Source organism: Ranitomeya imitator, chromosome 5 (assembly GCF_032444005.1).
Source record: "Ranitomeya imitator isolate aRanImi1 chromosome 5, aRanImi1.pri, whole genome shotgun sequence".
Lineage (NCBI taxonomy): Eukaryota > Metazoa > Chordata > Amphibia > Anura > Dendrobatidae > Ranitomeya > Ranitomeya imitator.
This window is the reverse complement of record NC_091286.1, coordinates 9,179,752-9,191,567: the sequence shown is the minus strand read 5'-3', so window position 1 is coordinate 9,191,567 and position 11,816 is coordinate 9,179,752. Positions and strand designations below refer to the sequence as shown.

The 11,816-nt window shown below is 53.6% G+C and overlaps 1 protein-coding gene across 1 annotated transcript; it reads left to right on the top strand.

Moving 5' to 3' along the window:
• The first annotated feature begins 694 nt into the window (after positions 1-694).
• Positions 695-11,235, top strand: CCDC167 (coiled-coil domain containing 167). Its single transcript, XM_069768294.1, has 4 exons — positions 695-844; positions 2,954-3,048; positions 5,760-5,812; positions 10,789-11,235. Exons 1-4 carry the CDS (start codon positions 803-805, stop codon positions 10,890-10,892), a joined length of 294 nt encoding a protein of 97 aa, XP_069624395.1. The 5' UTR covers positions 695-802; the 3' UTR covers positions 10,893-11,235.
• Positions 11,236-11,816: the final 581 nt, after the last annotated feature.

The window sequence follows — 11,816 nt, the reverse complement described above, 5'->3', positions numbered from 1 at the left end:
ACATTCACCTCATCATTGCCCCTGACCACCAGGAACCCTGACATTCACCTCATCAGTGCCCCAGACCACCAGGTTATTAACCTTTCTGGTTACACATGGCCGTACTGTGACGGCGAGTACTGGATTCCATCACATTTAGGCTATGTGCACACGTTGCAGATTGGCCGTTGCGGATTCGCAGCAGTTTTCCATGAGTTTACAGTACCATGTAAACCTATGGAAAACAATATCCGCAGTGCACATGCTGCGGAAAAAACTGTGCAGAAACGCTGAGTTGTTTATTCCGCAGCATGTCACTTTTTTGTGCGGATTCCGCGGCGGTTTACACCTGCTCCATAATAGGAATCCGCAGGTGAAAACCGCACAAAAACTCCATGAAATCCTCAGGTAAAACACAGTGCTTTTTATCTGCGGATTTCTCAAAACAGTTGCGGAAAAATCCGCAGAGGTTCCATCTACGTGTGCACATAGCCTGAATGGTGCAAAAATAAAAGCTCCAAACGACAGAGGAGCAGCCACAGCAGCCGCACCGAGAGACCGTCCACCGCCCCCCGCTCCCGGCCGCACGCTGCGGGCACAGCTCCACCACGGCTGGGGGCACAGCTCCACCACAGCCGAGCCCTGCCGCTGCCCTGAAGCATGATGGGAACTGCCCTCAGCAGACATGGCGGCCGCCCTGAGAGACTCACACGTCTGCCCTCCTCAAACATGGCAGCCGCGGCTTTAGGCTCCGCCCTGCCCGGGTCAGACATGGCGGCTCCGGTGTCATCATCTGGAGGGAGACGTGTCCTGGAAGTGCGGGATGGGGAGAAAGAAGCGGGAGCGGCTGAGCCTGGCCACGGAGGTGAGGAGCGCGGGCCCCGGACGCTGCGTGTGCGACTTCCCCCGTGTCCTCTCCGCACGATCTCTGTGGTTGTGATGTCATAATACAACAGTGACAGCTGGAGAGTGACGTCATAGAGAGCCGCCCCTAGTAACCAGTCAGGTGCAATCCCCATAGCAACCAACGTAGAATTTTTGAAAGTGAGTAGGATCCTGTTTGGTTGCTATGGGAGAATGAGATCACATGTCTCATCTGCCCCCCCAAGAACTGGTTACCTGGGGGCCGCCACAACCTGGGGGCCGCCACCACCTGGTTACCTGGGGGCCGCCACCACCTGGTTACCGGGGAGCCGCCGCCACCACCTGGTTACCGGGGAGCCGCCACCACCTCATTACCAGGGAGCCTCCGCCGCCACCGCCTGGTTACCGGGGAGCCACCTTATGGTTGACATGGACCCTGAATGGAGCCGCCTCTTGCTTGCCTTAGACCCTGTACTGAGGCACCGCCTGATTGCCGTAGACCCTGTCTGGTGAGCCACCTCCTGCTTGCCATAGACCTTTTCCGGTGAGCCTCTTCCTGGTTGCTGTAGACTCTGTCTGGTGAGCCGCCTCCTGCTTGCCATAGACCTTGTCCGGTGAGCCTCTTCCTGGTTGCTGTAGACCCTGTCCAGTGAGCCGCATCCTGCTTGCCGTAGACCCTGTCCGGTGAGCCGCCTCCTGCTTGTCGTAGACCCTGTCCGGTGAGCCGCCTCCTGCTTGCCTTAGACCCTGTCCGGTCAGCCGCCTCCTGCTTGCCTTAGACCCTGTCCAGTGAGCGACCTCCTGCTTGTCATAGACCTTGTCCGGTGAGCCTCTTCCTGGTTGCTGTAGACCCTGTCCGGTGAGCTGCCTCCTGCTTGCCGTAGACCCTGTCCGGTGAGCCGCCTCCTTCTTGCCGTAGACCCTGTTCGGTGAGCCGCCTCCTGCTTGCCGTAGACCCTGTCCGGCGAGCCGCCTCCTGCTTGCCGTAGACCCTGTCCGGTGAGCCGCCTCCTGCTTGCCGTAGACCCTGTCCAGTGAGCCGCCTCCTGCTTGCCGTAGACCCTGTCTAGTGAGCCACCTCCTGCTTGCCGTAGACCCTGTTTGGTGAGCCGCCTCCTGCTTGCTGTAGACCCTGTCCGGTGAGCTGCCCTCTGGTTGCCGTAGACTCTGTCCGGTGAGCCGCCTCCTGCTTGCCGTAGTCTCTGTCCAGTTAGCCGCCTTCTGGTTGCCGTAGACTCTGTCCGGTGGGCCGCCTCCTGGTTGCCATAGACTCTGTCCAGTGAGTCGCCTCCTGCTTGCCGTAGTCTGTCCGGTGAACCGCCTTCTGGTTGCCGTAGACCCTGTCCGGTAAGCCGCCTCATGCTTGCCATAGACCCTGTCCGGTGAGCCACCTCCTGCTTGCCGTAGACTCTGTCCAGTGAGTTGCCCTCTGGTTGCCGTAGACCCTGTCCGGTGAGCCGCCTCCTGCTTGCCGTAGACCCTGTCCGGTGAGCCGCCTCCTGCTTGCCGTAGACCCTGTACCGAGGTGCCGTCTGGTTGCTATGGGCAGTTGCTCATGGCCGCTGTAGTAAGCCTCCCACCTGCTCGGTGCTTCATCCGCCAGTGACCGCTCCGCCATGGGTAAGGCCGGGGCTGACATTGTCCTCGCTGCTTTGTTCCGTGATGTAAACAATGAGCGACTCTCCTGCAGTAAATGGTGATCGTACACGTAATGACGGGGGGCTTATTGTTTTGATCCCACCGCGACAAGGTGACCCGATCTGGAGGGTCTGGCAGTTCTCGCTAGATGCCAGACGGGGGAAGGGCAGGACCGGACCCAACTGTAGGAGCACCTGCCGGGAAAGCTCTATAGATGAGATGCGCAGCCAAAAAGGGAAAGACGTCGCCCCCTAGAGCTGCAGCATATGAGGAGCCGTAGGAGTGTTACTGGCCAGTGTGAATGTGCACCTACACGCTGCACTGATACTGATGGATGTGCCGGCCCGTTCATTCCAGCGCCACATACTATTTCCTGACATGTTTATGGAGAGAAACGCGTGGGTGGTCGCGCTCACGTCCCGGTAAGAGGCCACTGCTCATGGTCTCATTGCACCAATGGTTTCTCTTGCAGATAGATGGCGTGGAGGAGAAGCTGGAGGCCTGCAGGAGCAACATGGAGGACATCGACTACAGACTGCGCAGAGATGAGCTGACGGAGGAGGGGAGGTGAGGAGCAGATATGGCGAGGAGCAGATATGGCGAGGGAAGGAGCAGATATGGCGAGGGGAGGAGCAGATATGCTGAGGGCAGGTGAGGAGCAGATATGGCGAGGGGAGGCGAGGAGCAGATATGGTGAGGAGCAGATATGGCAAGGGGTGGTGAGGAGCAGATATGGTGAGGGGAGGAGCAGATATGGCAAGGGGTGGTGAGGAGCAGATATGGTGAGGGGAGGAGCAGATATGGGGAGGGGAGGTGAGCAGATATAGCGAAGGGAGGCGAGGAGCAGATATGGCAAGGGGTGGTGAGGCGCAGATATGGCAAGGGGAGGCGAGGAGCAGATATGGTGAGGGGAGGAGCAGATATGGTGAGGAGCAGATATGGTGAGGGGAGGAGCAGATATGGTGAGGGGAGGAGTAGATATGCTGAGGGCAGGTGAGGAGCAGATATGGCGAGGGGAGGCGAGGAGCAGATATGGTGAGCAGATATGGCGAGGGGAGGCGAGGAGCAGATATGGTGAGCAGATATGGCATGGGGAGGCGAGGAGCAGATATGGTGAGCAGATATGGCATGGGGAGGCGAGGAGCAGATATGGTGAGGAGCAGATATGGCGAGGGGAGGAGCAAATATGCTGAGTGCAGGTGAGGAGCAGATATGGCGAGGGGAGGCGAGGAGCAGATATGGTGAGCAGATATGGCGAGGGGAGGCGAGGAGCAGATATGGTGAGCAGATATGGCATGGGGAGGCGAGGAGCAGATATGGTGAGCAGATATGGCATGGGGAGGCGAGGAGCAGATATGGTGAGGAGCAGATATGGCGAGGGGAGGCGAGGAGCAGATATGGCGAGGGGAGGAGCAGATATGCTGAGTGCAGGTGAGGAGCAGATATGGCGAGGGGAGGCGAGGAGCAGATATGGTGAGCAGATATGGCATGGGGAGGCGAGGAGCAGATATGGTGAGGGGAGGAGCAGATATGGTAAGGGGTGGTGAGGAGCTGATATGGTGAGGGGAGGCGAGGAGCAGATATGGTGAGGGGAGGCGAGGAGCAGATATGGTGAGGGGAGGTGAGGAGCAGATATGGTGAGGAGCAGATATGGTGAGGGGAGGCAAGGAGCAGATATGGTGAGGAGCAGATATGGTGAGGAGCAGATATGGTGACGGGAGGCGAGGAGCAGATATGGTGAGGAGCAGATAAGGTGAGGGGAGGCGAGGAGCAGATATGGTGAGGGGAGGAGCAGATATGGCAAGGGGTGGTGAGGAGCTGATATGGTGAGGGGTGGCGAGGAGCAGATATGGTGAGGGGAGGCAAGGAGCAGATGTTTTGAGGGAAAGCGAACAGCAGATATGGGGAGGAGAGGTGAGGAGAAGATATGGTGAGGAGCAGATATGGCGAGGGCTGGCGAGGAGCAGATATGGTGAAGGGAGGCAAGGAGCATATATGGTGAGGAGGAGATATGGTGAGGCGAGGTAAGGAGCAGATATGGCGAGGGGAGGTGAGGAGCAGATATGGTGAAGGGAGGCGAGGAGCAGATATGGTGAAGGGAGGCGAGGAGCAGATATGGTGAGGGGAGGCGAGGAGCAGATATGGTGAGGGGAGGCGAGGAGCAGATATGGTGAGGGGAGGCGAGGAGCAGATATGGTGAGGGGAGGCGAGGAGCAGATATGGTGAGGGGAGGTGAAGAGCAGATATGGTGAAGGGAGGCGAGGAGCAGATATGGTGAAGGGAGGCGAGGAGCAGATATGGCGAGGGGAGGTGAGGAGCAGATATGGCGAGGGGAGGTGAGGAGCAGATATGGTGAAGGGAGGCGAGGAGCAGATATGGCGAGGGGAGGCGAGGAGCAGATATGGTGAGGGGAGGTGAAGAGCAGATATGGCGAGGAGCAGATATGGCGAGGGGAGGCGAGGAGCAGATATGGCGAGGGGAGGCGAGGAGCAGATATGGCGAGGGGAGGTGAGGAGCAGATATGGGGAGGAGCAGATATGGTGAGTGGAGGTGAAGAGCAGATATGGGGAGGTGAGGAGCAGATATGGTGAGGAGCAGATATGGCGAGGGGAGGCGAGGAGCAGATATGGCGAGGGGAGGCGAGGAGCAGATATGGCGAGGGGAGGCGAGGAGCAGATGTGGTGAGGAGCAGATATGGGGAGGCGAGGAGCAGATATGGCGAGGGGAGGTGAGGAGCAGATATGGCGAGGGGAGGCGAGGAGCAGATATGGCGAGGGGAGGTGAGGAGCAGATATGGGGAGGTGAGGAGCAGATATGGGGAGGAGCAGATATGGCGAGGAGCAGATATGGCGAGGGGAGGCGAGGAGCAGATATGGCGAGGGGAGGCGAGGAGCAGATATGGCGAGGAGCAGATATGGCGAGGAGCAGATATGGCGAGGAGCAGCGAGGAGCAGATATGGTGAGGAGCAGATATGGCGAGGCGAGGAGCAGATATGGCGAGGGGAGGCGAGGAGCAGATATGGTGAGGGGAGGCGGGAGGTAAGCGGGGGAGGGGCATGGTGAAGCATTTGCAGGACCACACATATTGCTCTGCGGTCCTCTGCCCTCTCTCGGAGACCCCCAAACACTGACACGTTGTGTCCCCCCCTTAGATCTGGCGGGGTTATATTCCGGACCTCCTGTGGGGTCATTAGTTGTCATTAATACAAGTGGCAGAAGTATTGGCGCCCTTGTTCTATTTCCGCTGCTAATTTTAAGTCTTTTCTCATCATTTTAAGGAAATCATTAGAGAAGGAGAAGAATGCGCTCACCAACAAGATGTCTTATTATGGTCAGTAGGGGGAAGGGCCAACTATGCGGTATTACATAGGATGAGGGGGCGGGGCACAGGGTGCAGTATTACACAGTGCATGATGAGGGGGCGGGGCACAGGGTGCAGTATTACACAGTGCATGATGAGGGGGCGGGGCACAGGGTGCAGTATTACACAGGATAAGTGGGCCGGGCACAGGGTGCAATATTACACAACATAGGATGAGGGGGCAGAGCACAGGGGGCGGTATTACACAGGATAAGGGGGCGGGGCACAGGGTGCAGTATTACACAGCATAGTATGAGGGGACGGGGTACAGGATGCAGTATTACATAGCAGGATGAGGGGGCGGAGCACAGGGGGCGGTATTACACAGGATAAGTGGGCCGGGCACAGGGTGCAATATTACACAACATAGGATGAGGGGGCAGAGCACAGGGGGCGGTATTACACAGGATAAGGGGGCGGGGCACAGGGTGCAGTATTAGGCCGGCTTCACACTCAGCGTATGAAAATACGGTCCGTATATTACGGCCGTAATACGCTGAAATGTCCCGAAAATAGTGGTCCGTAGCTCCTCCGTAGGCAGGGTGTGTCAGCGTTTTTTGCGCATGGCATCCTCCGTATGTAATCCGTATGGCATCCGTACTGCGTGGTTTTCTCGCAGGCTTGCAAAACCAACATACCGCTATAGAAATGATCCATGTGTCCCAAAAAGAAAAAAATATATATATATATACTGTCTATATATATATATATATATATATATATATATATATATATATATATATATATATATATATATATATATATGTCATTAGACACATATATGTTTATATATTAATATTTATTCCAGCGCTATACAGCTTGAAAGCCGGTAATTCAATTACCGGCTTTTTCTTTCTCCTGCCTAAAACCCGACATGATTTGAGACATGGTTTACATACAGTAAACCATGTCTTCTCTCCATTTTTTTTGCAGATTCCGCACTACTAATGTCAGTAGTGTGTATCTGCAAAATTTGGCCGTTCTAGCTCTTGAAATAAAGGGTTAAATGGCGGAAAAAATTGGCGTGGGCTCCCGCGCAATTTTCTCTGCCAGAGTAGTAAAGCCAGTGACTGAGGGCAGATATTAATAGCCTGGAGAGGGTCCATGGTTATTGGCCCCCCCCTGGCTAAAAATATCTGCCCCCAGCCACCCCAGAAAAGGCACATCTGGAAGATGCGCCTATTCTGGCACTTGGCCACTCTCTTCCCATTCCCGTGTAGCGGTGGGATATGGGGTAATGAAGGGTTAATGCCACCTTGCTATTGTAAGGTGACATTAAGCCTAATTAATAATGGAGAGGCGTCAATTATGACACCTATCCATTATTAATCCAATTGAATGAAAGGGTTAAATAAAACACAAACACATTATTTAAAATTATTTTAATGAAATAAAAACAATGGTTGTTGGAGTATTTTATTCTACGCCCAATCCAGTCACTGAAGACCCTCGTTCTGTGAAAGAAAAAACATAATAAACCAACAATATACTTACCCTCCGCAGATCTGTAACGTCCAACGATGTAAATCCTTCTGAAGGGGTTAAAACATTTTGCAGCAAGGAGCTTTGCTAATGCAGGCTGCTCCTCGCTGCAAAATCCCGGGGAATGAGTCTAAATATAGATCAATGAGCTATATTTAGCTTCATTTGCGGTGAGGCGCCCTCTGCTGGATGTTCATAGATCGTGGGAAATTTCCTAGAAAGCTCCCAGGCTTTCTAGGCAAGTTCCCACGATCTATGAACATCCAGCAGAGGGCGCCTCACCGCAAATGAAGCTAAATATAGCTCATTGATCTATATTTAGACTCATTCCCCGGGATTTTGCAGCGAGGAGCAGCCTGCATTAGCAAAGCTCCTTGCTGCAAAATGTTTTAACCCCTTCAGAAGGATTTACATCGTTGGACGTTACAGATCTGCGGAGGGTAAGTATATTGTTGGTTTATTATGTTTTTTCTTTCACAGAACGAGGGTCTTCAGTGACTGGATTGGGCGTAGAATAAAATACTCCAACAACCATTGTTTTTATTTCATTAAAATAATTTTAAATAATGTGTTTGTGTTTTATTTAACCCTTTCATTCAATTGGATTAATAATGGATAGGTGTCATAATTGACGCCTCTCCATTATTAATTTGGCTTCATGTCACCTTACAATAGCAAGGTGGCATTAACCCTTCATTACCCCATATCCCACTGCTACACGGGAATGGGAAGAGAGTGGCCAAGTGCCAGAATAGGCGCATCTTCCAGATGTGCCTTTTCTGGGGTGGCTGGGGGCAGATATTTTTAGCCAGGGGGGGGCCAATAACCGTGGACCCTCTCCAGGCTATTAATATCTGCCCTCAGTCACTGGCTTTACTACTCTGGCGGAGAAAATTGCGCGGGAGCCCACGCCAATTTTTTCCGCCATTTAACCCTTTATTTTAAGAGCTAGAACGGCCAAATTTTGCAGATACACACTACTGACATTAGTAGTGTGGAATATGCAAAACAAATGGAGAGAAGACATGGTTTACTGTATGTAATCATGTCTCATATCATGTCGGGTTTTAGGAAGGAGAAAGAAAAAGCCGGTAATTGAATTACCGGCTTTCAAGCTGTATAGCGCTGGAATAAATATTAATATATATACATATATGTGTCTCACTGACATTATATATATATATATATATATATATATATATATATATATATATATATATATATATATATATATATATATACCTATTCTATGTGTACACATTTATTCTACCTATTGGACTGTAAGCTGTCAGTGTGATTTTACTGTACACCGCACTGAATTACCGGCTTTTCTCTCTAACACCGCTGCGTATTTCTGGCAAGTCACACTGCTTGTCCGTGTGAAATCCGTATTTTTCACGCTTCCATAGACTTTCATTGGCGTATTTCTTGCGCAGTACGGTGACAAACGCAGCATGCTGCGATTTTGTACGGCCGTAGAAAGCCGTATAATACTGATCAGTAAAATACGGCAGATAGGAGCAGAGGCATAGAGAATAATTGTGCCGTATTTTTTGCGAGTTTTACGGACGTAGTTTCTGCGCTCTTACGTCCGTAAAACTCGCAAGTGTGAAGCCGGCCTTACACAGCATAGTATGAGGGGACGGGGTACAGGATGCAGTATTACATAGCAGGATGAGGGGGCGGGGCACAGGGTGCAGTATTACACAGGATAAGTGGGCCGGGCACAGGGTGCAATATTACACAACATAGGATGAGGGGGCAGAGCACAGGGGGCGGTATTACACAGGATGAGGGGGCGGTATTACACAGGATAAGGGGGCGGGGCACAGGGTGCAGTATTACACAGCATAGTATGAGGGGACGGGGTACAGGATGCAGTATTACAGCGCAGGATGAGGGGGCCGGGCACTGCATGCGGTATTGCATAGTTCAGGATGATAAGGCAAGGCACATGTTGCGGTATTACACAGGGTGTGGTATTGCACAGCGTAGGATGAGGGGCTGGGTGCAGGGTGCGTTATTACACACTGGAGGATGAGGGGCCGGGCGAAGGTTGCGGTATTGCACAGCGTAGGATGAGTAGCAAGGCATAGGATGCGGTATTGCACAGGATGCAGTATTGCAGGGCGAGGGGCCAGTATTACACACTGCAGGATGAGGGGCCGGGCGCAGGATGCAGTATTATACAGCGCAGGATGAGGGGCAAGGCACAGGGTGCGGTATTGCAAATCAGGATGAGGGGGTGGGGTACAGGGTGCAGTATTTCACAGTGCAGGATGAGGGGCCGGGCGCAGGATGCGGTATTACACAGCAGGATGAGGGGCCGGGCGCAGGGTGCGATATTGCGCAGTGCAGGATGAGGGGCCGGGCGCAGGATGCGGTATTACACAGCGCAGGATGAGGGGCCGGGCGCTGGATGCGGTATTACACAGCGCAGGATGAGGGGTCGGGGTACATGGCACAGTATTACACAGCACAGGATGAAGGGTCAGGCGCAGGATGAGGGGTCGGGGTACATGGCACAGTATTAAACAGCGCAGGATGAGGGGTCGGGGTACATGGCACAGTATTACACAGCGCAGGATGAGGGGTCGGGCGCAGGATGCGGTATTACACAGCGCAGGATGAGGGGCCAGGTACAGGGCACAGTATTACACAGTGCAGGATCAGGGGTCGGGCGCAGGATGAGGTATTACACAGCGCAGGATGAGGGGCCGGGTACAGGGTGCAGTATTACACAGCGCAGGATGAGGGGCCGGGGTACATGGCGCACTATTACACAGTGCAGGATGAGGGGCTGGACGCAGGATGCGGTATTACACAGTGCAGGATGAGGGGCCGGGGTACATGGCGCAGTATTACACAGCACAGGATAAGGGGTCGGGCGCAGGATGCGGTATTACACAGCGCGGGATGAGGGGCCGGGTACAGGGCGCAGTATTACACAGCGCAGGATCAGGGGTCGGGCGCAGGATGCGGTATTACACAGCGCAGGATGAGGGGCCGGGTACAGGGTGCGGTATTACACAGCGCAGGATGAGGGGCCGGGGTACATGGCGCACTATTACACAGTGCAGGATGAGGGGCTGGACGCAGGATGCAGTATTACACAGTGCAGGATGAGGGGCCGGGGTACATGGCGCAGTATTACAGCACAGGATGAGGGGTCAGGTGCAGGATGCGGTGTTACACAGCGCAGGATGAGTGGGCTGGGTACATTGCGCAGTATTACACAGTGCAGGATGAGGGGCCGGGCGCAGGATGCGGTATTACACAGTGCAGGATGAGGGGTTGGACGTAGGATGCGGTATTACACAGTGCGGGATAAGGGGCCAGGTACATGGCGCAGTATTACACAGTGCAGGATGAGGGGCCGGGCGCATGTGCGGTATTACACACTGCAGGAAGGATATGGCGGTGATTTCAGAGTGACCTATGTGCTCTTTTGTTTCTTCCTTCAGAGAAGGAGCTGAAATCTCTACGACGCGAGAACCGTAAGAACGCCATGGTGTCCTTCGCCCTCTTCTTCCTCATAGTTCTGGTGTATTACTACTGGACCATGTGACCGGCGCCGCGGAGGACGAGCGGACAGAGATCTACGATTTCACCACAGATCTGAATATCAGGGTCGTGGAGCAGATTCCAGTCTCTCCGCCACTTTCCAGCTCCTGTCCCTGGTAGGAGCCATGTTTAGCGCTACCCATTAACGTGGATCTGTGCAATCGCATCTGCCTGGGCAGATGGCGTTATGTTTCATCTACTGACCGTCCCTCTCGGAAAATGGCACCCTCTCGTGAATACTCAGCGCCTCGCTGTCACCTGCCTGCTAACGAGCTCCAGTAACGCTGCTGACAACTGAATGTTTCTTTTCATATATTTTGTATAAGAAAATAAACCGTTTTTTCACATCCTGGGCTCCATTCCTCGCGGGGTGGTGGGTGCAGGAAGTGGTCACGGTCAGCACCGGCCGCCATCACACGGCAGTCTCCGGCTGTGTCGTTCTGAATATCAGAAGTGCTTGATGCCTCCGATTCTGTGGTCCTATGTGTTACTGTACGCAGGGGCTGCTCCTGACTCACCCCATGATAACACCCAGCGCTGCAACCGGACCACACGGCCCCATTCGTTGCTGCATTTCCACCTGTTTTTGGTCTAGTTTGGGGAGTTTTCCGCATGTTTTTATTTTTTTTTAAATTGTCAAAAGAAAAAGCGCTGCCAGGACCGAAGGTAAAGACAGTGGGATGTCATACCGATAATACCTTGCAGTGCAAGACAAGAGTCGGGAATGAGGAGGAGAACAAGATGGGGACTTCTCCAAATTTCCAGATCTCATTGGATTGGAATATGTGGGGGTAAACTACGGTTTAGGCTCACGGCAGGGCTCAGAAAAGGAGTAGCGTTTTGGAACGCAGACTTTGATGGAATGGTCTGCCTGTGTCATGTCTCGTTTCAAGAGCCCCTGATGTGCCTGAACAGTGGAAACCCCCCA